The sequence below is a fragment of the Ovis aries genome, chromosome 3 (genome assembly GCF_016772045.2).
Source record: "Ovis aries strain OAR_USU_Benz2616 breed Rambouillet chromosome 3, ARS-UI_Ramb_v3.0, whole genome shotgun sequence".
In the NCBI taxonomy this organism is placed as follows: domain Eukaryota; kingdom Metazoa; phylum Chordata; class Mammalia; order Artiodactyla; family Bovidae; genus Ovis; species Ovis aries.
In genome coordinates this window covers 75,503,481-75,529,093 of record NC_056056.1, presented here as the reverse complement: position 1 = coordinate 75,529,093, position 25,613 = coordinate 75,503,481, and the positions used below count along the sequence as shown (strand labels likewise).

Genomic DNA, 25,613 nt, shown 5'->3' with positions numbered 1-25,613 from the left:
CTACTTACAGCTCATCGAGTTGGGTTCCATTGAATGCACAGTTGTGTATTTCTTGAATCCCATTCTTACTCAGCCATCTGAAATAAAAGACCCATTAAAAAACCAATAATGTCAGATGCAAATGGTACATGAGTTTCATAATTGGAAGCACTGGGGCAAGGTCAGACAGCACAGGTTAGTGGCATAAATAAAATACCACCCTAAGACTCAGGGAGCAGGGTGGAAGGGAGACTGATTTATCACTGTATAACCTTTTGTAATGCTGGAAGTTTGCATTATGTGCGTGTATTACTTATTCAGAGAAATCAATGAAATTTGATTTTGAGAAGGCACACTTAGGCATAGCAGCCTGGATTCCATAAGGTCTTTGCACATATCATTTGTGTGTAGAAATGATGCCATGGGAGGGGCAGACAAAGATCTTTCCCATCCTGAAGGACAGAAATCATACAGTTATTGAACAAGTGTCTGTAAGACAGAGAAAGAACATATTGTATCCCCTTTCTCTATTGCCTTAAGCCTCTTACTCATGCTCATTCACAGCAGCGGGCCTGGCTGTCATCAAAAAAGTGATCTAATTAAACTGTCAGACAACCTGAACATCTCCCATGACCCATAAAGGACCTGGCTATTGGAGGTTTCTGGAGGTGGCTCTGGGTTAAGCCAGAAAGGAAGAGAAATCAATTATAGAGGTTGTGGGCTGTGGCAGGGTGAGATGGTGTGAGCAGGCGAGGGAGGAGGCTCTGGGGGAGGTGGGACGGGATGGGGAATCGTTATCCAAATTGTGCAAAGAAGGTCAGTGAGCAGGTTTGCCTGGACAGGGGAGCCCCAGGGCACCTTGGGCTGACAGATCTGCACTGCTGTGCTCCTGGATGGTCTGGAAACAAAAACAGAAGCCCAAGTGTGGGAGAGCTTAGCCCAGAGAGCCTGTGATCACTTGTTCTTGATTTGCCATCAGGTCCTCTTCCTTGTCCGGCTCGGTGGGTTTGCAAATAGCACTGTTCCCAAAGCTGACCCAGGGACATTCCCATGTGTCCAGGATGTTGACAGTTTCTGTTGCTGCAGTGGGGAGCCCAACAAGCTTAAACTCAAAGGAGGACACTGTGTGTGTTTTTCTTCCCCTTGAAAGCTAGTTAGCTGAAAATCCACGCAGGAGCAATGCAGGCCTTTCAGAACATTAGCAACAAACTGGTGGACTCTGATGGCCAGGAAGTAGTTGTGCACTCCCGATCCTGCCTACCCCACACCTTCCCAAGTGTGCCCAGCACATCCAGCCTTCCTGACTGGTTTGTCAGCCAGTTGGCTGGGGGTGATGGTGCTGAGGCAGCTGTCCCTAACCGGTGGGAGCTGGATCCTAGGGGCTTTGGACCAGACAAAGGAGTCAACAAGCTTTTTCTATGAGGGGCCCAGTAATATATTTTAGGTTTTGTGGGCCAAGAGGCAAAATGAGAATATTACAAAGGTACTTTGTGGTAGTCACTCAGTTGTGTCCAACTCTGTGACCCCATGGGCTGCAATCCACCAGGCTTCTCTGTCCCTGGGATTCTCTAGGCAAGAACACTGGAGTGGGTTGCTGTACGCTCCTCCAGGGATCTTCCAACCCTGGGATTGAACCCACATTGTCCTTTCCCGCATTGCAGGTGGATTTTTTTACCATCTGAGCCACCAGGAAAGTCATCAGGTACTTTATATAGGTAATTAAAAAACAATTTCCATGAGATTTTTATTGACCTAAGTTACCAAAGTATAATAGTAATAACTGAGTACAATTTTGTTGTCATATAGGTCTACTATTGAAAATAATGGATTTTTTTCTCTTGTTTGGAGTAATATTTTGCTTCATTTAGGTTCTGCATTCATGTTCCTTATCATCAAAATCTTGATTTATAGAAACAAGTTCTAGATCAGGGATTAGATTAGGCCCTTGGGCTGTAATTGGCTGACCCTTAATCCAGCAAAAGTGGTGAGCAAATCCATGTGACTGCCAATTGTCTTTTTTCTATAGGCTAGATAATTAATACTTTTTTCATAAATAGAAATAGATGTGGCTATGTAGAATGCAGACTAATTTAAGATAATTATTGTATTTAAAGTAGCCCTTTTTCTTTACAGATTTTCTTAATCAACAAAGGAGGTAGCATTTTTTGATGTTAATAATGGATTATCTCACAATAAACAAATTATGTCCAGAATTCCTGCCCAGGGGGTGATGTTAGGCAGTAGAACTCTCGAACTATTATCAGAGAAGCTGGTAATTGTCAAATATGTGCCTAGTCTCTTAAGAGAGGTAGTGCTGGTTTAAAAACCAGCCTCATGATGATGGTGATGACAAACAGCGCAGAACATCAGCTAAGGAATAACTGAATCATGGTTTTCCTTAGTCTTTTTTTTTTTTTTTTGTTCTTTCCCCAGTATGTTCAGTCATTGAAGGCTCAGGAAGCCCCAGAAGCAGAGTCTGTCCTCTTTCTAAAGAATGAAGGTGTGGGAGAACCTGGCCCATGAAAGCTCACTGAGGGGCAGGAAGATGGAAGCCAGTTGAGGAAGGGAGGAAACATATGTGGAGTAAGGCCATAGCTAGGTACTTCCCTGTTCAGACTTCCTAGCTGCATGGTCAGTGGAGAGGTGGGGAAGGGCTCCAGGGCCTGCTTGTGGTGGGCTTTTACTCCTCATTTCCCCCTGAGCCACTAGCCAAGTGTCTGATAATCTTTCATTGTTGGACTATTTAAAAATATATATTTATTTATATATATGTAGAAAAGGGGTTTAGGATTTTGAAAGATGCGAAGAGAGCTTTTGCCATCATCAGAGCTACTTTGCCAGGTTTTTTTTTCCCCCAAGTAGCCTTGGGTGTCCCTAGAGGCAGAAAGTGCCCATATGGCCAGAAGTAGGGCCCAGACAAAGAACAACTGAAGACTTAAACTGTGGAAAGTGTGGACCTTCTGATGCTGTTATATATGGATTAAGGGCCATCCAAGTTTGAGGGGAAAAAAAAGAAAAAAAAAAAAACTTTTCTCATAAGTGTGAATTTGTCCTTTGGAGACATGTCTGAGAAGTGTTGATTCTTATGAAAACTGTCCTCATTAGGAAAGTAGGTTCTCAGTTCTGGGGATCCACACAGTATCCATGGACAAGAGTCAGTGAAGAGCAGCTATGATCTCTATTTTCTATTTTTTGTAGTCTTGGGTTTCTGAGATGGTGTCCCAAATTCTTATTTCCTTAAGTTTGTTTCCTCCACTTGGGAAGAGTTAAGACTAGGTAGGTCAGGAGAGCTTGCTTTCTGTCTGATGTTCTGGACAAAACGGATGCATATCAGTACGAAAAACTGTGAGAATGTTATTAGTACACACCAGTTTTTAAAACGTGAGATAATTGACATTTGACATTATATTAATTTCAGGTTCCCACTTAATATGTTTTCTATAAAAAATACTCAGTTCCCTGGTGGTCTGGTGGTTAGGACTTGATGCTTTCATTGCCCACGGCCCAGATTCAGGCCCTGATTGGGGAACTGATATCCCACAGGCCTCGGTGCAGCCAAAAATAAAAAATATAAAGAACTGTATTAATAAACTTGCCACATGAACTCAGTTTGAATACATATATTTGAATCACAATATTTAAAAACGATGTGTATGTTTAGAGCAACATTTAAAACAGCACAAGCATCCAGGTAGTTCTGATTCCGTTGATCACTAAGCTCCTCCCTCCATTATGCAAGCCAAGAATCCGTTTGCTGTAATACAGTAGGCCAGTGGTACTCAGATACTCACCATTTTCCAGAAGTTCCCTTTTACCTTTTTGTTTTAACCTTCTTGGCTTTGGAGATTCTGTTTCCTCTGCTCCTCCTTTGCCAATACTGCGGCTAAATTCCACTCATCTTTTAAGGCCTTCCTTCTCTCCCTTAACTCTTCCTTCAACTCTCATGTCAAATTGTATTATTCCTCCTTTATGCATAGAACAATTACTTTTTGCACATATTTCCTACCACTTATTTATTTTGCTTTCTTGTTCTCTCATGCTTCTCACATCTCATCAACTCATTCCAACACACACACACACACACACACACACACACACACACACACACACAGATTTCAAATATCATGAGCAATATTAAGTGGAAGGATTAGGTATTATCTACAATTTTGTTCTGCTGCTGTGTACTCTGAATCCATGCCTTTGATTTTATATTTTCCTTCATACATCCTATTTCTACGCTAGTCCTTTTCAAATTTTTCTGTTGGCTCTCTGTAAAAAATTTTTGGGTCTCCCCTTGTGGCTCAGCTGGTGAAGAATCCACCTGCAATGAGGGAAACCTGTGCTTGATCCCTGAGTTGGGAAGAGCCCCTGGAGAAAGGAAAGGCTACCCACTACAGTATTCTGGCCTGGAGAATTCCATGGACAGTATAGTCCATGGGGTTGCAAAGAGTTGGACACAACTGAATGATTTTCACTGTAATAAATTTATGTCAAAAACTGTGTTTAGCTTTGTTCTTCAATATATCCTTCTCTCTGCCTACTATTTCCCTCTGTTCCCTCCCTTTCTCTTTTGTTGTTGTTTTTGTTTGTTTGCTTTTCATATAGATGGATCTCTGGATCATATTACTGCTTTGAAAAGAACCAACATTCTTTCTAGAGTAGAACTTGCTTTTTGTACCTAACCGTATATTGAAACACACATATATTTTAAAGAAACACAGCAATTTGTGAAATGCAAAGAGAAAATACTTTTCTTACATATGTAATTGCAATTACCAGTCTCCCAAATGTCCTTCTGTGCATTTAACTGCCAAGGATCCCCTAAGCACTTGGGTAGCCTGAGTGCCCTATTTCCTGGCCATCTTGGGGAGTGGATAAACTGCTACACAGGCCACTGGCACAAATGATTAGAAGATAGTTCATTAACACTGTAGAGTACATTTACAAACTTTCCTCAAAATCATAGAGAGTAGCTCAAGCTCATTAAAAAAACGTGATTGTTCTAAGCAAATGTGAAGTCATCTTATATGCCCAGTGTGGGGCTGAACAGGAGCTGCTTGGCATGGTTATGAGGGAATATCCATATCTTCCTGATTCAGACTCCTCCTTGGTCTTTTTCTTTGGGCAACAAAAGCCTTGCCAGGCAATAACTAGCTTTATTGATGCATGAGTTATTCTGTCCCTCAGAACAGATGTTGCATCACAGGAGACCATCATTCAAAGAGCAATTTTAAACACTTGAATTGCACCACAGAATCATAAATTATTAACATGGCTCCATGCTGTGATTTGGAAATGTAAAGTTGGGAAGTGAGAGAAAAACACAGAATCAGAGACAAATTGGAATGGAGAAATGCCAAAGTTACACCTCCCCTGCCCCCTGCAAAAAAGGGAACATACCATTATGACAAAGAAAGCATTACATGAAAAGCCAAATGTTACTCCATTGGATTTTTTTTTTTCTTTACTTACACAATCATACTTTCAAAACTTAGCCCCATGAAAGAATTTCTTTCAACTGTGTGGATGTTTATATTATCTTGAATATCTCTGGAAGAAAGTACAGACAGGTTAGATGTTTATATCAGCTCCATCCCGTGTCACCTCCCCACATGGAGTCTACTTGGCATGGTGTAGTCTTTAACTGAGGTAATGCTTGAATAGTTATAGAATGAGGAGCTCAATGTTTGGGAAATTGATGACATCTAATTTATCTCTAGTATATCAGTTCTTCTTGAAAGTGCAATTGAGACATGCAGTCTGTTACATCTCTGAAAGTTTTCCAGGCTGATTCAGCTGTGTGAGGTTATAATGTACTCATTTATTATCCTTGCCTCCACAGTTGGTACCTGCTCAATATGACAGTCACTTAAGCTGACCTTCCATTTCTACCAAACCTCTCCATTCACCTTAGTTGGGCCTTCATCTTCCTCCATTTCAATCTACTTCTTAAAGCTAGTTTTCTTCCTCTGACCTCTTTTGAGTCACAGAAAAGTTTGATCATTGGTTTTCCTCTTCCTGACTAAAAGGATGAAGAAAATCTCATTTCTCTGTTTGTACCTCTCATCCTCTGAAACTTCCCTGTTGAGTCTGATCTAACATTTAAATGTAAAAGGAGTAAACTGTCTGGGACAATTTGAGAAACTAGAGGGGATTCTCTATTTCTCTCTCTCCCTCCCTATCTCCTTCCTTCCCTCAGCTCATTCCATCTCTTTCCTACCTCTTCCTTTTGCATCTGTCCAGATTCTTACAATTTCACTATTGAAAATAAACTTGCTATCATATGTTGCCTTTTCTGTTGCTCTTTCAAAATAGATACCTTGGGAAAAGGTAAATACATTGTCATCAACACTTCAGTCAAGTGATTTCTTTATGCCTAGGGCAGCCTGGGCATTCTGGAAGGAGGAGAGGAGGCTGGTGGAAGAGAAGGGGAGTTACAGGAGGGAGGTGAGAAAAGGCTCAATAGTGAAGGAAGGAGAGACTTCTTGATTTGCTGGCTGGCTCTGTTGACAGCTGTCTGACTGAGGAGCCTGCTGACTCAGCCTGCTGACTCAGTTGAGATTAGCTGGTCTTTAGGTAAAGCTGGGATGCTTGCTGTTTACCTTCCTACCCCTGCTCACCCAGAGCAACACATTTGGAGGCTGTAGACTACACAATGCTTTTTACAGGCCCAGAGGCTGTTGGGTAGAATAGCTATGAGTAAAGAGTTGGTGACCACCCTTCAAACTTACAGTAAAACCTTTTGGAGAGACTGAATCTTGTGAACAGCTGGCAAGTGCTTAATACCTGTGTTGGATATTAACCTAGAGAGAGACGAAATAAGAGTGAGTGAAAAACGAAGCTGGCTGTTTTAGCAATTGCCACCGTCTAGGCTTTCCAAATACAAAATATCCATATTGAGCTTTCAGAAAAGCTACCAGAAAATCCCATAATACACGTGAATCATGCTTATGTTTTCTATTTTAAGGCTCTAATCAGGGTTTAGGAAGCTGCTGATGCCTTAGAGAAAAGAAACTTACACTCAGACACAAAGATGGACACAATGCACACTTTTGCTAAAAAAGAAATCAACATAATCCAAAAGTAATTTGCAACTGGACAATTTTCCTAAATGATCTCCTACTTCCAGCCTCTACATGCTCTGAAGAATTGCCTCTTCTCTCCACGTGATTCTGTCGATATTAGGGCATGAATTCCATACCCTTTGACCTCAGAGGGCCCATGTGGGCCCATCAAACTCTCTCCTGGGAAGAAGTTGGAAGTTGGAAGTTGGTTAGAGTGGAGTCTGCCGATGCCATCATGCTCATGAGATAGTCCCTACATTTCTAGAGCTGAGGTTTCCAGAGCTATATTGGATCCTTCCCAAGGCTTTCACGTCTTGGCCTGGGTTCCCCAGGAAGCCAAGCCTGAGATAAAGACTGCCTTATAGATAGTATATTTGATAATGTGACTTCAGTGAGTTGGGACAGGGGAAATGAAACAGAGATGGGGGAAAGATAATCGATATGAGTTGAGTTGGCCAGCACTACTTGTGACTGGTCTTTAATGCAAAGGACTTGACGTAGGATATTTTCAAAATGGGTATCAAAACTGTTGCTCTGAATGAGGAAGAAAGGGAAGCATTTATTCACAGACTACTATTTCCTATTGGTTGACGACATCCCCATGATGTTAACTCTCCACTCTGACTTGTACACTTGTGGGTGCCCAGAGACTTCCCTCTGGGCATCTCTTACATTGGTGTAGAAGCTGCCCTGGGACTAGAAATGAGAGGAACACAAGGTCAGAGTAGGTGTTGTCCAGCTGAAATTAAGCCGGTTGGAATTTGAGTGGAACTGGCTTCCACAGCAGTGGTGAAGAAGATTTTCAATTGACAATGAGAGTTGTCTGGCATACTGTTTTTCAGCATTTCTCAGGCTCCTGTGAGATACTCAAAATCCTCCCAGTACCTCTCCACTCCCATTTCCATTTTCTCTGTGTGTCTTACCTACATTTGGTCTTTTTGCTGGCAAGCTAAAGAACCTGCACCAGTATGCTCATCATTGTGAAAGAGCATGTGTGTCTGGGGTTTATGATTCTAGAGTAGACTTTGGTGTCCTGCTCTTTGCTTCTGTATTCAGAGAGCCCATAAATTCTGCCTACGGATTCTCTGTAATGGTTCTCAGATGTTTTGCTCCTGCTTGGTTCTTAGTGATCCACACAGAACACATCTTCATCAGTTCTTCTTTTGATTATTTTGACAGCCCTTGAGATGGCCTCCCTTTGTTTTTCATTTGTGGAAAATGGCTGTTACCTTGGTTTTATGAAGACTTCATTGTGTTATTTACTTAAAAATATTTTCCCACTGAAATATAAACTGTTTCGTGTAGACACCTGAGTTAACACAAGCATACACAGCTACCTAACAGCCAGCACACTCAAGATAAAACCCAGTGCCACCACCCTTCAAATTATGCTGTGTTGCCCCTTTGTACAATAGTTACCTTTCCTTTTACTTCCTATTCCTCCCAGCCACTGATCAGTTTCTATTTATATAATTTTGCCTTTTCCAAAATGTCATATCAGTGCAACCATATATTATGGAACTTCTTTCATACAGTATAAGGCATTTGAGATTCTTCCATGTTACTGTATGTGTCGGTAGTTCACTGTTCTTTATTGCTGGTTAGTCTTCCTTTAAATGGGTATTCATCATTTGTTCATTCATCAGTAAAAGAACACCTAGGTTGTTTCCAGCTTTTGTGATTATAAAAAAGTACTGCTTTAAACATTTGTGTGTTATGTGTGTGTGTGTGAGTGAGAGAGACCCAGACTCACAGAGGGAGAGAAAGAGAGGCCATTTCTACTTTCCTTGGGTAAATGTCTATGAGTGGGATTGTTAGGTCGATGGTGAGTATATGTCTAACTGTATTAGAAACTGCCAAACTGTTTTGCAAAGTGGCTGTACCATTTCATATTCCCACTTGCAATATATGAGAATTCTAGCAGCTCTATATCCTTTGGTGTTTTAAAAAGATATATTCTTTGAATATAAAAATAATATATATTTATTGTGAGGCTTATGGAAACATCTACAGAGGACAGTAAAAATCACCTCTAGATTCACTATCCAGAGATAGCTTCTGTTAACATTTGGAGTTTGAAATTTCTAACCCAAACAAATAGCTTTCATGATTGGGCTCCATCACCTCTGAGATTCTACTCAGAGAAATACCAACAGAAGCATTGCCATAACTAAATATCTGCTAGTTTGACACACTCCTATGCTACATTTGTTATTTAATCATATCCAGCCTTCCACTATTTTTAGATCACTTCCCATGGGTCTATGGAATATTCTTTTAATGAGACATCAAAGCAAAGACCACACTAGATATTCTTTGACAATCTATACTACTATGTGCAGATTGGGAATACAGTATGTGCTCATAAAATACTAGGTTAATTGGTTGATGTTTCTAAAACATTTCTTGCTTCTGTCACCAGAATTTATTAAAACCCTTATTCAGTTAATTTACTTGTCAGGTATCAACAGCTACTTGGAGTAATTCATCTTAAACAGGGAAAGGGAGGTCTGGAGGCCAGGAATCAGGAGGATGGACATGTTAAGAACTTGACACAAGCCATTTCATCTTTCCAGATTGGAAAGGACACGGAATGTGTGAATATCAAGGTAGACATTATATCAGACACTGCTCTAACCTGCTTCACACTCTTTTGTTCCATTTTTTACTTAGTGGTTTCCATAGCAGCCAGGTACATACAGATTTAACTTAGCAGACACTGGCCTCAGCTATACTGGGTCTCTCTCATTTTCTACCCTAGGCTCCTCTACCATCTCTGAGTGGGACACTTGTAAGAATCTGCTCAACTATTTTGAGGCAGGGGGCAGATTGGGAAGTACTAGGAGGTTGCCGTCTCATAGGGCAACTTTTCTAGTGGTGAACTCTTCCATCCCTTGGGTGAACAATTCTGAATATATTCTAAAGGACACCTTAGATGGACTCTAGCATAATTAGGCCTTGATTTCCTGGTGGCAGTCAGCTGATAAGACATTTCTGAGTTAGCTTCCCTCATGCCTTCTTTTCTTCTTCTTAGTCATTTAACCCCTCTCCTCCAGTTTGAATGTAAAAGAAACTGCTCATTTGTTGAGTCCTTGTTCAGACATAGTTTGGATCACCTAGACTAAGAGAGATACTAACTTGTACCAAGTTTCACCTTTTCACGGACTCACTGATGGTTATCATCTGTCTTTACTCCAACTTTGTCTCCAGTTGCAGCCCGGCTTTGTTTCTCTTCCTTCTTTTACAGTAAAGTTTCTGGAAAGGGTTGTCTGTGAATGCTGTCTTCATTTTCTATGTTCTATTCCTTTTCAGCTTGTTTAGGATGCTCCAGTTTGTTTTCATGCTATATCTCTCCACTGAATCTACTTTTCTCATGCCCCATGACTACTAACCCATAAACAATAAATCTAATGGTCACTTTAAATTCTCTTTTTTTTATGCCTTTCAGAATTCAGTACTCTCTGCCAAGTCTCTCTCTTTTATTAGTTTCTGTCCAGTTGAACTTTTCTGTTATTCCACATCTTTGTTAGTCCCTTTGAGCTTTTTTTGTTGTTGATGCCCCCTCTATCTGTGGGCTTTCTAGGTGGCTCAGATGATAAAGAATCAGCCTGCAATGAGGGAGACCTGGGTTCGATCCCTGGGTTGGGAAGATTCCCTGGAGAAGGTCATGGCAACCCACTCCAGTATTCTTGCCTGCAGAACCCCCATGGACAGAGTAGCTTGGTGGGCTACAGTCCATGAGGCTGCAAAGAGTCGGACATGATGGAGCAGCTAAGTACATGGCACATTGCCTCTGTGTACTCTGAGCCTTCTGCCCTTTCTCTCTCATTTTGCTGGGAAGGTCTCATTTCCCATGGCTTCAAGTAGTGTTGATATGATGACCACTCCTAGATTTATAGTTGACTTCTGACCTCTCCAGTCTGTCCCTAAAGTTTGCTTCATATATCCTGTTCTGCATGTCTTATTGGCATAGTGAACTAAACTAGTTCCCCCGCTACTACCTTCACAGAACTGCTCTCTCTCAGTTCTTCCTCATAAATAGCACTCCCATCTATCAATTGTTAGAAAGTGACAGTAAACTTGGCTTCTTCACCCTCACCCCCCAGAATTCACTCCATCTCGAAGTCCTCTTAGATTCCATTTCCAAAATATTTCTTGATTCCATACAGTTTCTTCTATCTCTATCAACACTGTTCTAGAACAAACCGCCATCATCGTTCAAGATTTCTGTCATAGTCTACTGCTTTCCAGACATTTAATCCTGTCCTTTTCAAACCCATTTTCCATTCAGCACAGAGCATTCATTTTAAAAATGTAAATCAGATGGCATTAGTTCTCTGCTTTTCTTTAGTTATTTCCCATAGTAAAATTTCTACTCTTTACTCCCTACTCTTGCACCCTCATCTGATGTCATTTCCCCAATTCACTTCAGCACCACTGCTTTCCTTCAATTTTTCAGATATACTAAGTTCCTCCCTGTTTCCCTGCATTTGCTCATGCTCCATCTGGAAGGCTTACCATCCACACCTTACCTGGCCAACCTCAACTCATCCTTCAGGGTTCAGTTACAAATGTCATTTTCTGAGAGAGGAGCTCCCTGATTGCCGAGCTAACTTAAGGTTTTTGATTTTTCCCAGTATAATCATATTCTTTTTAGCAGTTTTCCCTTACTGCTGCTCATCAAAATTCTCAACTGTACATGACTTTTTGTTTATGTTCTATTCAACGTCTGTGTCTTCAACCAGACTGAACATCTTCAACATTCTTCCAATGACAGAAATCATGTTTTTTCCTGAAAACTCAGTGTCGACACAGTGGGTGACACTGTCAAGTGCTTGTGTATGTACCAGGCCAGGCAATGTGTTATGTGTTGTCAGAAATGAACACGAAAAAGGAATCACTCACTAGTTATGTTTCATACATAATGGATTTAATATTAGGGTAAATTATCCATTACCTGATGTATAACAACCTGGCTCTTTCTTAGTAAATGAGTAAGACTTATATAATTGAAGGAGAAAAAGGTTTCTTATTATCAATAATAAGAGTGCAAATACATTATTTAATATCAGTAATATGCACTTCCAAAGTCACTATACTTATGGGACATCTATAAATGTCTATAGATGCACATTGAAATCTTTGGTCTTTATAGAAAACACACAGCAAAAACGGCTAAGATTATTCCAGTAGTTTTGAGTTTTAGACACTTAAAAAGATCTAGTGACTATCTAGTGAGATGGATTATTGATGATAACTCTATAGCTGCAACTCTTCATAACCCCAAGATAACTCAGGAAATGGAGTTTGGATGAACACTTACTTTTCAATTCATTTTCCCCCTTTGATCAATAAATTCATGTCTGATGGAGCCTGGAAGTGGGTAATCAGCTAGGAGCTCTGTGTCTCAATGGGTTTGCTTTGGTCAAATGACTGTTTGCTGTGAAATTATTTTGATTCACTCAACCACAGTTAATCTTCAAAAACAGGTAAAGGCCTGAGGGTAAAATGCCAACAAATTTAAGTTCTGCAAATGGATCTTCTAAAGCGAGATAACTGCTCATAGTCCTCCCTTCTCAACAGCCGGCTTTTCATTCTGAACTGGTATTAACACCTTTCATGCCTGACTGTCCCCAGTATTGATTACAGTGATGAAAATGGATGCTTCTATTGCCAGGATGAACTTAGTGAGGTCCCTTCAGTTGATGGGAACCAATTCCACTGTCATGCCATCTCACTCAATAATATATTTGCTTCCAAGAACAATTGACCCCACAGCTCTAAGGCTCATTGTCCTGAACATCGTTAGTGCTTTCATGAACATTCAACAGTGCTGGTATGTGTTTTTTTCTTAAACTTTCAGTGTTTTGGGCTCACTTGTCTTGCTTTGGGATATACATCTTCCTTCCATACAATGTCCATCCTATCCAAAAGAGGATGCCAAAGACCACACCCTTGTTTTCAGGGAATGCACAGGTGAATTGAGGAGTTAAGGTTAGTATAGAGGAAATGGGTCTAGTGGGTCTAGTGCTAAGATATATGTTGTTGATGGTGAGTGTCTTAAGACTCAGGGAAGAGGAGAGCAATGTGAGATGGATTACTCATGGAGGAGCTCTTGCAGGAAGGAGAGGAAATCAGATTTTAAGACGGTATAGAGCTTATTGGCCTGAACTAGGGAAATGAGTGTGTATAGCTTAAACCACAAGAGGGGTTTGAGAGATGGGGCACAGAGGAAAATGGAATGGAAAGGGAAGGGAAAGAGGAGGCAGTATTTCAACAACTTTAAAAACTAGGTAGAGAAGCATGTGGAGAAGGAAATAGCACCCCACTCCAGTACTCTTGCCTGGAAAATCCCATGGATGGAGGAGCCTGGAAGGCTGCAGTCCATGGGGTTGCTGAGGGTTAGACACGACTGAGAGACTTCACATTCACTTTTCACTTTCATGCATTGGAGAAGGAAATGGCAACCCACTCCAGTGTTCTTGCCTGGAGAATCCCAGGGATGGGGTGCCTAGTGGTCTGCTGTCTATGGGGTTGCACAGAGTCGGACATGACTGAAGTGACTTAGCTGCAGCAGCAGCAGTACATAATCCACTGAACTGAAAAATGTCAGAACAAGACATCACTCTTCATCACACGAGCTAGCCAAGAATGCAATTTTTTCTATTCCACCCAAAATCCACCATGGCAGGGAATGATCAGTTCTGAGACTGTGTGAACCAGTTTTCTTTTAGTTTGTGAACTAAGGCAGAAGCAGAGTTCATACCATGGACTTAATGGGCTCTTGAGATATTTTAAAGAAAGCTGAGCACCGAAGAATTGATGCTTTTGAACTGTGGTATTGGAGAAGACTCTTGAGAGTCCCTTGGACTGCAGGGAGATCCAACTATTCCATCCTAAAGGAAATCAGTCCTAAAATGTTCTTTGGAAGGACTGATGTTGAGGCTGAAACTCCAATACTTTGGCCACCTGATGTGAAGAGCTGACTCATTGGAAGAGACCGTGATGCTGGGAAAGATTGAGGGCAGGAGGAGAAGGGGATGACAGAGGATGAGATGGTTGGATGGCATCACTGACTCAATGGAGATGGGTTTGGGTGGACTCCGGGAGTTGGTGATGAACAAGGAGGCCTGGCGTACTGCAGTCCATGGGGTCGTGAAGAGTCAGACACGACTGAGCGACTGAACTGACTTGAGATATTTTAGGCAAATTTGATATAAGAATGGGATGCTGTTAGTTGTGTGTCTAGGTTAGGGGTTTATTATTTTTGCCAAAGCACATTTCCTAGAAGCCAAGAGTGAGGGTTTGAACTTGAGCTGCTTTTCTCATCTTCTGATTGGTTTATCATGATATATTTGCACCTAATTTAAGACTGTTTCTTCCTTATTGTTTTTACATTGTAAAGTGCATTTTTCTGTCTCTTAGATAAAATGTACTTCTTCCTCCTGACCACTCTGGGAGAAGTTATACACTGATTCATAAGAAGGAGAGGAGTGTCCTATAGTTAACTAATAAAAGAGAAGACTCCTTACCTTTTCAGGCTCACTGATGCTAAGATTTCTATTAAATGTAGGTCCTTATTGACTGAGAGTTTGTGTCTCTATATACACCATTAGAAAAGATGCTAACATGTACTTTCCAAATCATTAAAGATTTGATTAAGTATAGAATCACATAAACTTGGAGTTAGGTGGGAGTGTGTGTAATAAGCTGTCGTTCAATGAAAAGGGCATTAGACTTAAGACTAGGAACCCTGGATTTAAGTGCTTTCTCTCTCACAAGCTGGATGGTGTTAAACAGTTCATTGACCTTTTCAGAGCCTCAGTTTCTCCTTCTGTAAAGTGACCTTGTATACGCCATTTTCCTGAGACAGTAGGAGAGCCTGTTTTCTTGTCTCTCCAGTCTCATGCTTTCAAAGTTAGAAATATTTAACTCCTGTTCAGCTCAAACTGGCCTTGGTCTCCATGGAAACCAGACTCTGTAGCAATCGGTGGGAATTTAATAAGCCCCAAAGCAGGGTTCTGAAGATCTCAGCCTTATTAGCCTGGCTGCAGATTCTGTGTGTGTGTGTTAAGATTTATTTATCATTGATTTTTTGGCTGTGCTGGTCTTTGTGGCTGTGTGGGGGCTTTCTCTAGTTGCAGCGAGTGGGGACTGCTCTGTAGTTGCAGTGTGCAGGCTTCTCATTGTGGTGACTTCTCTTCTTATAGAGGGTGGGCTCTAGGTGCACAGGATTCAGTAGTTTTGGCTCCTGGGCTCTAGAACGCTGGCTCAGTAGTTGTGGCCCATGGGCTTAGTTGCTGCATGGCATGTGCAATCTTCCTGTCCCCAGCATTGGCAGGTGGATTCTTAACCACTAGACCACCAGGGAAGGCCAGATTCTGTGTTTTTTTTTTTTTTTTAATTTATTTATTTTTGACTGTGCTGAGTCTCCATTGCTTTGCATGGGCTTTCTCTAGTTGCAGTGAGCAAGGGCTCCTCTCTGTTTTGGTGCCTGGGTTTCTTATTGCAGTGGCGTCTCTTGTTGCGGAGCACAGGCTCTAGGGTGTGGTTTTCAGTAGTTGTGGCGCATAGGCTCAGTAGTTGCAATGTATGGGCTTAGTTGCTCCTTGGCGTGTGAAATCTTTCCAGACCAGGGGTTAACCTGTGTCCTCTGCAATGGCAGATGGATTCTTATCCACTGTGCCACCAGGGAGGTTCCGGATTCTGATTTGACCTAATATTCTGGCTTAGCAATCAGGCTCTGGTCTTATTCTCAGATGGGAAGTGTAGCATAGCATCAAACTGGTAGCTCTGACGCTAGAAGTGCACGTGTGCTCAGTAACTTCAGTCATGTCCAACTCCTTGTGACCCCCATGGACTGTAGCCCCTTAGTTCCTCTGTCCTTTGGACCCTTCAGCCAAGAATACTGGAGACTGGAGTGGGTTGCCATGCCCTTCTCCAGGGAATCTTACCGACTCAGAGATCAAACCTGCTAGAGGATCTGGATTTAAGTCCTGACTGTACTGCTTTTTAAGATGTATGGCCTTAAGGAGTTAGTTGAAGTCTATAGGACTCAAATCTTTTATCTCTCACCCAGGGAAATAAGATTATTCAAAATGAAGCCTTAGCTCTGTGTCCAGACACTGTTATTGATCATGCATGCTGTGCCTGCTAAGTTGCTTCAGTCACATTTGACTCTTTGTGACGTCATGGACTGTAGCACTCCAGGCTCCTCTGTCCATGGGGATTCTCCAGGCAAGAATACTGGAGTGGGTTGCCATGCCCCCCTCCAGGGGATCTTCCTGACCTAGGGATTGAACCCTTGTCTCTTATGTTTTCTGCATTAGGAGGTGGATTCTTTATCACTAGCACCACCTGGGAAGTCCATTGATCATGGTCCAGACTTATATTCCTTTGCCCTCACTGAGAGCTTGTCTGATTTCCTGGTTTCCCTAGAACCTGAACCATGACTTGCTTTCCTCTAGTTCTCTTGGGCACTGAGATGCTGTTTCTGTGTCTGGGTCTCTTCTGCTTGTGGGACCTCTATGATGCCTGGGCAGGGTTGTCTGTTAAACCTTTTGCCTGAGGCTCCTTGTGCCCTGTTGCAATCACTGGAAGCCACAGCTGAACTTCCCAGATTCCTCCTGCCCCTTTTCTCTAATTTCCTCATGCTTCTTTTGACAAACCTGCCTGGATTAACCTTCTTGCCTGTCTGATTCTGTTCAGTCTTTGGGTCCTTATCATGCTATCACCTAGAGGCTTGTTGGTCATCTCAATGAAAATTACTGCAAAGCCTTGAAAAAAATTAAAGATGACTTACCAATTAAAAAAAAAATACAAGTGATCCAAATTTGTTGTCTTCTGTGATGACAAATGACTATAAGAAATAATGCTACAAAGCGGATATTTTTAAATTCAACACATTTATGTCTATAAGGGAAAGGTGATGTATTAATGAGGAGGAATACAACGGCATTTCAAAGGAAAGAATTTGGGGAAAAATGGAAATTTATTGCTGAAAATGATGCATGTTTTCATTTATAAAAACTCACAATGCGTATTTTAAAAACAAGGCTATGCAACTTTCTGACTCTAAAGCTTTTCACTGGGTTTTGAACCCTTTGATTAGAAACATAAAAATGCAACATCTTTCAGGTAGTTTGTAAGAACATCTGATTGACATTAGGGAAGAAAATTGACTAGCTGAATTTCATAAAAATGTTTGCATGAAAGAACTGGATTGAACATGAAGTCTGGATGACTCAGGGAGTGTAGACATAGGCTTGTCTTCCATTGGAGTTATTTGTTTCAGTGAAGTTTTGTTCTCATCTTTGACAGCCATTAAAATCTAATGTTGATATGACCCATGAATTGCTTTTCCAAATGTTAAACTAAGGATTAAAAAATAATAAAATGTTGGGGGGAACAAGATGGTGGAGGAGTAGGTGGGTGTAGAGTACATTTCTCTCCACGGATACGTCAAGAATACAGCTTCAGACACAGAAGTGTGTGCAGAGCACCAGCTGAGAGTAGACAGGAGTACCTGACCAGTGGAAAAGAATATATAGAATCTTGCAAAACTCAGTTGGATGAAGGAACTAGGGGGAAAAATAGGAGTGTTAGTAAGACTGGACCTGCCCTCAGCGGGTGGGGGAACTGAAACAGGGGTCTGATCCCCACATCGGGGCAATATCTGAGTCAGAGGAGAAACATTCAAGGCTGAGAGTGAAACAGCTGATCTGTGGCAGCCTAAATGGAATGAAAATCAGACAGTCCTTTCTAGAGCCATACATGCCCCAGACAGGAATGCTGGTCCCCTGGAAGGTGCAGCAACTGGGAGCTGGAGTTTAGGGATTGTGGAGCAGTCCTAGGGTGATGGTTGTTGATTGAGAAAGATGGATCAAGGGGAGGTGAGGGAGGAGGTTGTGGTGGGAAATGCCCGTGGAGGAAAGCCAGGCAGCCATGGAAGCAAGGCGATACTGCTGAGTCACATGTAGGGGGTGGAGCCATCACCATAGCCTCTCTCTCCTCACACGCCAGCATCGGCAGCTGAGCAATAGAGAGACTGGCCCATCAAACACCTGACGCCCTGAACTACAGAGTAGGACCCCACCCAGGATGCTCCTTTAAGTGCCTGATGTGCCAGTCTACAGAGTAGGACCCCAGCCGGGGAGGTCTCTATGTGCCTGACACGCTGAACAACAGAAAAGGACTCCGGGCAAGGGAGCCCTGTAAGTGCCGCAACAGGCGGAGCTTGGGGGAAAGACTAGCCAAAGAGGCCTTCTGATCGCCAGCTACAAGATTGAAAAAAGATTCTGATAGGAACACAACTCCTGCAGTGGAGGCCCTCTGTATCCCTGCACACTAGGCACTGCCAGGGTCCCTGGAAGCCAGCCAGCTGCACCACCTTCACGCTCAACTCTCACTGGGGCAGAGCTGCCTCAGGCAAAAAAAAAAAGTCTTGAGTCTATGCGCACAGGGTCGCTTCAATCATGTCTGACTCTTTGCGACCCTGTAGACTGTGGCCTACCAGGCTTCTCTGTCAGGGAGGGGGATTCTCCAGCAAGAATACTGGAGCATATTGGCCAATACTGGTTGCCCTACCCTTCTAGAGCACTATATTTCCTGCTGCCTAGCCACCAACTCCCCTGAGTACCTGGTGCTGCCAGAACCCCTGCGACCCAAGCAGCTGCAGCACCTCCACACCTGGCCCTCACAAGGGCAAAACCAAGTCCTCCAGGGCAGCCTCAGAAGCAAACCCCAGTGGACAACCCTCATGTAGAGGTGGAAATAAAATCACAGTTGAAACCCAGGGGCAGTGTGGCTAAGGAAGAAGACCCAAAACCTTCCCACCAGCTGTACAAGCTGTAGATAAATCCACACAATCGACTAGGCAGACTCTGTGTCTGTGGAATATATAAAAGGTCGCTGACAACTCCCACGAAAGAAAACACACTAGTTGTGATAGCTGTGGACATTAGAGGCAAGAACACACAGGCCTAGGGCCAGGTTTAGAATCTGAGCTGCCCCCATAGCAGGTCCAGAGATCAGCACAGTGCTGGAGGACATCCTAGGGAGGTAAGGTGGACTGTGACTCCCAGTGATGGAAAGGACTGACAGCAGTGACTCAAGAAAAAAAATTATGATTCTTATGTTTTCACTTGTTCTGCAGATTCTTTTGGAGTTTCCCCCCCACCCCCCCATTGTAGTTGTCAATTTTATTGGCACTATGAAATCCAATTAAGCTTTTGAGCTTTTTTTTCCCTTTTACCTCAATCATATTTTCTTCTTCTTTTTTTTAAATTGGAGGCTAATTACTTTATCAGTCACATTTTTAATTGTTGTTATAAACCTCTGCCTCTATGTTGGGATTTTGCAGTTCTGAGGAGTTCTTCTTTTCTTTTTTTAAATTTTAACTTTGAATTTGTTTAATCTATTATTATTTTTTTCTACATTTATTCCTTTCTTTGCTTTCCCTATTGTTCTTTTCCCCTTGCAGTTAATCTTTAATATATATAAATATTCTTTACCTCTATGTGACTTTGCATATCTATTCTTTCTTTCCTTTCCTCAACATGTTTGTTAGTTCTTTTTTCATTGTTTTATTCCCCAGTTAGCATCTTTCTTTAGTTTTGGTTTCTAATTTGTGCTTTAGTTAGTTTTGTTCTGGTAGATATAATTTTTGGTTTCCTTTGTTCACTGGATCAATATGTTGTACTTTGTTTTTGTTGGACTGTTTTGATTTTGCTTATGGGTATATATGTATATGTGTATATTCAGTCACACTTTTTTGTTATAAACCTCTGCCTCTATGCTGGGCTTTTGCAATTTTGTGGAGTCTTCCTTTTTTTCTTTCTTTTTTATTTCTTCCATTTTTTTCTTTTCTCCTCTTAATAATTTTAATTTTTAAAAACCTATTATATTTTTCTACATTTAATCCTTTTTTTGCCTTTCCCACTGTTCTTTTATCCTTGCAGTTAATCTTTAATATATATAAATCTCTTTCATCTACCTCTATTTAACTTTGCATATCTAGTCTTTCTTTTCTTTCTTTCCTTTCTTCTCAACTTAGTAGTTAGTTTTGTTTTCATTGCTTTATTCCCCAGTTGGCACCTTGTTTTAGTTTTGTTTGCCAGTTTGTGCTTTAGTTAGTTTTGTTCTTAACTAGTAAATATACTAGGTCAATCTACTGTACTTTATTTTTGTTGGACTGTTTTTACTTTGCCTGTGGGTATATATGTGTATATTCCATTATTTAAATTATTATTTGCCTGATTCTGTAACTGCCATTAGTCTGGGGTTCATCTTTGGCTTCTCATTTTTTGGATATTTGTTTTAATCTCATTTAATGCCATAAGATGGAGAAGGCAATGGCACTCCACTCCAGTACTCTTGCCTAGAAAATCCCATGGATGGAGGAGGCTGGAAGACTGCAGTCCATGGGGTCGCTGAGGGTCGGACATGACTGAGCGACTTCACTTTCACTTTTCACTTTCATGCACTGGAGAAGGAAATGGCAACCCACTCCAGTGTTCTTGCCTGGAGAATCCCAGGGACGGGGGAGCCTGGTGGGCTGCCGTCTATGGGGTCGCACAGAGTCAGACATGACTGAAGTGACTTAGCAGCAGCAGAATGCCATAAGAAACCACTTGTGGAATCTTTGTTCCAGATCAGAGATCAAGCCCTGAGCCTTTGGAGTGGGAGCACTGACTACAAGACCCTAGACTACCAGAGAACTAACCCTAGGGAGTATCAAATAGAGAGAACTCACACGCAGGAAACCACTTGAATATAAGACCCAGCATCACCCAACCACCAGTGGCACCTTGTGCAGGACACCTCATCTAAACAACAAACAAAAACAAAAATACAAAGCCAATCATCAGCAGACAGGATTACCACCTCACTCAGACTTCTGTGGTGGCTCAGACGGTGAAGCATCTGCCTAAAATGCAGGAGACCCAGGTTCGATCCCTGGGTTGGGAAGATCCTCTGGAGAAGGAAATGGCAACCCACTCCAGTACTCTTGCCTGGAAGATCCCACGGACACAGTCCACAGGGTTGCAAAGAGTCAGACATGACTGAGTGACGACTTCACTCTTCACTTTCAGCCTTGCCCATCAGAGGAAAAACAAACAAAAACTCAGCACAAATCTCACCTTACATGAAGCTCACACAAACCACTGGACCAACCTTATGAGGGCAGAAATCAAATGTAAGAATGAATTCAACTTTCTTCAGGGAAAAAATTCAACTTTCCTTGAAGCCTAGGAAAAGGAGACCTCAAACATAATAAATTAAAAAAAATAATAAAAAGGCAGAGAAGTACTACACAAATGAAGGCACACACTAGAAACACAGAAGTCCTAATAAATGAAAAGGAAATAGGCAAACTACCTGAAAAAGAATTCAGAATAATGATAGTAAAGATGATCAAAAACCTTGAAAACAAAATGGAGAAAATGAAAGAATTAATTAAACAAGACCTAGAAGAATTAAAGAATAAACATACAGAGACAAACAACACAATTACTGAAATTAAAAATACTCTAGAGGGAATCAATAGCAGAACATTTGAAGCAGACGGATAAATCAGTGAGCTGGAAGATAAAATGATGGAAATAACTTCTGAAGAGCACTGTAAAGTAAAAAGAATGAAAAGAGCTGAGGATAGTCTCAGAGACCTCTGGGACAATATCAAACACACCAACATTAGAATTATAGGGTCCCAGAATAAGAAGAGAAAAAGAAAGGATATGAGAAAATTTTTGAAGAAATTATAATTGAAAATTTCCCCAACATGGAAAAGGAAATAATCAAGTTCAAGAAGCACAAAGAGTTCCATACAGGGTAAATCCAACAAGAAACATGCCAAAACACATAATAATCAAACTAATAAAGACTAAACACAAAGAATATTAAAAGCAGCAAGGGGGAAGCAACAAGTACTATACACGGGAAACCGCATATGCTTAATAGCTGATCTTTCAGCAGAAACTCTACAGTTCAGAAGGGAATGGCAGGATATATTTAAGGTACTTAAAGGGAAAAATCTATAACCAAGATTACTGTACCTGGCAAGGATCTCATTAAAAAGTGATGGAGAAATAAAAAGCTTTTCAGACAAGCAAAAGTTAAGAGAATTCAGCACCACCAAACCAGCTTTGGTAAAAGGTACTTATATAGTCAAGAGATACAAAAGAAAAAAGATCTACAAAATCAACTCCAAACCATTAAGAAAAATGTCAATAGGAACAGATATATCAATAATTACTTTAAATGTAGGTGGATTAAATGGTCCAACCAAAAGACACAGACTGGCTGAATGGATACAAAAATAAGAACCATATATGTGCTGTCTACAAGAAACCCACTTCAGACCTAGAGACACATATAGACTGAAAGTGAGAGGATGGAAAAATATATTCCATGCAAATGAGAAGCAAAAGAAAGCTGGAGTAGCAATCCTTATATCAGACAAAATAGACCTTAAAGAATACGACAAGAGATAAGGAAGGACAATGCATAATGATCAAAGGATCAATCCAAGAGGAAGACATAACAATTGTAAATATCTATGCACCCAACATAGCACCTCAATACATAAGACAAACACTAACAGACATAAAAGAAGAAATGGACAGTAACACAATAATAGTAGGAGACTTTAACACCCCACTCACACCAATGGACAGATCATCAAAACAGTAATAAGGAAACACAAATCTTAAATGATACATTAGATGAGATGGATCTCATTGATATTTTCAGGACATTCCATCCAAATGCAGAAGAATACACCTTCTTCTCAAGTGCACATGAAACATTCTCTGGGATAGACCACATCTTGGGTCACAAATCAAACCTCAGTAAATTTAAGAAAGTTGAAGTCATATCAAGCATCTACTCTGACCACAATGCTATGAGACTAGATATCAATTATAAGAAAACAACTGTAAGAAACACAAACACATGGAGATTAAATAACATGTTTCTAAAAAACCAACAGGTTGCTGAAGGAATCAAAAGGGAAATAAAAAAAATTTCTAGGAACAAATGACAATGAAAACAACTAGAAACATATTGGATGCAGCAAAAGCAGTTCTAAGAGGAAAGTTTATAGCAATACAATCCTACCTCAAGGAACAAGAAAAACATGAAATAGACAACCTGCCTTTACACCTAAAACAACTGGAAAAAGAAGAACAAAAGAACCCCCAAGATTAGTAGAAGGAAAGAAATTATAAAGATCCAAGCAGAAATAATGAAAAAGCAATGAAAGAAACAATAGTAAAGATTAATAAAAATAAAAGCTGGTTTTTTGAGAAGATAAACAAAATTGACAAAACTTTAGCCAAACTCATCAAGAAAAAAAGAGAGAAGAATCAAATCAACAAAATTAGAAATGAAAAAGGAGAGGTTACAACAGACAATGCAGAACTACAAAGGACTATAAGACAGGATTATGAACAACTATATGGCTATAAAATAGATAACCTGGAAGAGATGGACAGATTCTTAGAAAAATTCAGTTCCAAGACTGAACCAGGAAGAAATAGAAATTATTGACAACCCAATCACAGGCACTGAAATTGAAGTTGTCATCAAAAAATCTCCCCCAAAACAAAAGCCCAGGACCAGATGGCTTCACATGAGATTCTACCATTTACAGAAGAGCTAATGCCTATCCTTTTAAACTCTCAAATAATTTCAGAGGAAGGAACACTTCCAAACTCATTCTACAAGGCCACCATCACCCTGATACCAAAACCAGATGAAGACAACATGAAAACAGAAAACTACAGGCCAATATCATTGATGAACATAGATACAAAAATCCTCAACAATATTTTAGCAAACAGAATTCAACAACACAGCAAAAAGCTCATACACCATGATCAAGTTTGGTTTATTCCAGGGATGCAAGGATTCTTCAATATAGGCAAATCAATCAGTGTGATACACTATATTAACAAATTGAAAGATAAAAACCACATGATAATCTCAACAGATGCAGAAAAAGCCGTTGACAAAATTGCTGCTGCTGCTAAGTCACTTCAGTCGTGTCTGACTCTGTGCGACCCCATAGACGGCAGCCCACCAGGCTCCCCCGTCCCTGGGATTCTCCAGGCAAGAACGCTAGAGTGGGTTGCCATTTCCTTCTCCAATGCAGGAAAGTGAAAAGTGAAAGTGAAGTCGCTCAGTCATGCCCGACCCTCAGCGACCCCATGGACTGCAGTCTTCCAGGCTCCTCCGTCCATGGGAGTTTCCAGGCAAGAGTACTGGAGTGCCTTCTCCATTGACAAAATTAAGCACCCATTTATGATTAAAACTCTTCAAAAAATGGGCATAGAAGGAACCTACCTCAACATAGTAAAGGCCATATATGATAAGCCTATGGCAAACATTATTCTCAGTGGTGAAAACCTGAAAGCAGTCCCCCTAAGATCAGGAACAAAACAAGGGTGTCCACTTTCACCATTATTTTTCAACATAGTTCTGGAAGTCCTAGCTACAGCATTCAGAGAAGAAAAAGAAATAAATCCAGATTGGAAAAGAAGTAAAGCTGTCACTGTTTGCAGATGACATGATACTGTACACAGAAAGCCCTAAAGATAGTATCAGAAAATTACTAGAGCTAATCAGTGAATTTAGCAAAGTTTCAGGGTACAAAATCAATACAGAGAAATCACTTGTATTTCCATATTCTAAAAATGAAAAATCAGAAGTTAAGAAATCAATCATTTCTTCACCATTGCAACAAAAAGAATTAAATATCTAAGAATACACTTATTTAAAGAGACAAAAGAACTGTACATGGAAAATTAAAAGACACTAATGAAAGAAATAAAAGATGACATAAACAGATGGAGAGATATTCCACGTTCCTGGGGAGGAGGAGTCAATATTGTGAAAATGACTATACTACCAAATGCAATCTACAGATTTAGTGTGATCCCTGTCAAATTACCAATGGCATTTTTCACAGAACTAGAACAAAATATTTCACAATTCATATGGAAACACTAAAGACCCTGAATAGCCAAAGCAGTCTTGAGAAAGAAGAATGGAGCTGGAGTAATCAACCTTCTTGATGTCAGATTATACTACAAAGCTACTGTCATCAAGACAGTATGGTACTGGCACAAAAACTGAAATATAGACCAATGGAACAAGGATAAAAAGCTCAGAAATAAACACATGCACCTATGGTTACCTTATTTTTGACAAAGGAGGCAAGAATATATAATGGAGCAAAGACAGCCTCTTCAATAAATGGTGCTGGGAAAACTGGACAGCTACATGTAAAAGAATGAAATTATAATACTTCCTAACACCATACACCAAGATAAACTCAAAATGGATTAAAGAACTAAATGTAAGACCAGAAGCTATAAAACTCTTAGAGTAAATCATAGGTGGAACACTTGATGACATAAATCAAGGCAAGATCCTCTATGACCCACCTCCTAGAGTAATGGAAATAAAAACCAAAGTAAACAAGGACCTGATTAAACTTAAATGCACAGCAAAGGAAGCTATATGCAAGGTGAAAAGACAACCCTCAGAATGGGAGAAAGTAATAGC

General features: G+C 40.7%; 1 protein-coding gene across 5 annotated transcripts in view; it reads right to left on the bottom strand.

Moving 5' to 3' along the window:
* The window catches only part of FSHR (follicle stimulating hormone receptor), a 193,656-nt gene that overhangs the window by 28,627 nt on the left and 139,416 nt on the right, over window positions 1-25,613 (bottom strand). For 4 of the 5 annotated variants that reach the window (NM_001009289.1, XM_027965759.2, XM_042245220.2 and 1 more), the window contains 3 exon segments: window positions 9-77; window positions 5,452-5,529; window positions 6,711-6,782. In NM_001009289.1, the coding sequence (NP_001009289.1) occupies window positions 9-77; window positions 5,452-5,529; window positions 6,711-6,782 (219 nt within the window). 5 annotated transcript variants of the gene reach the window in all.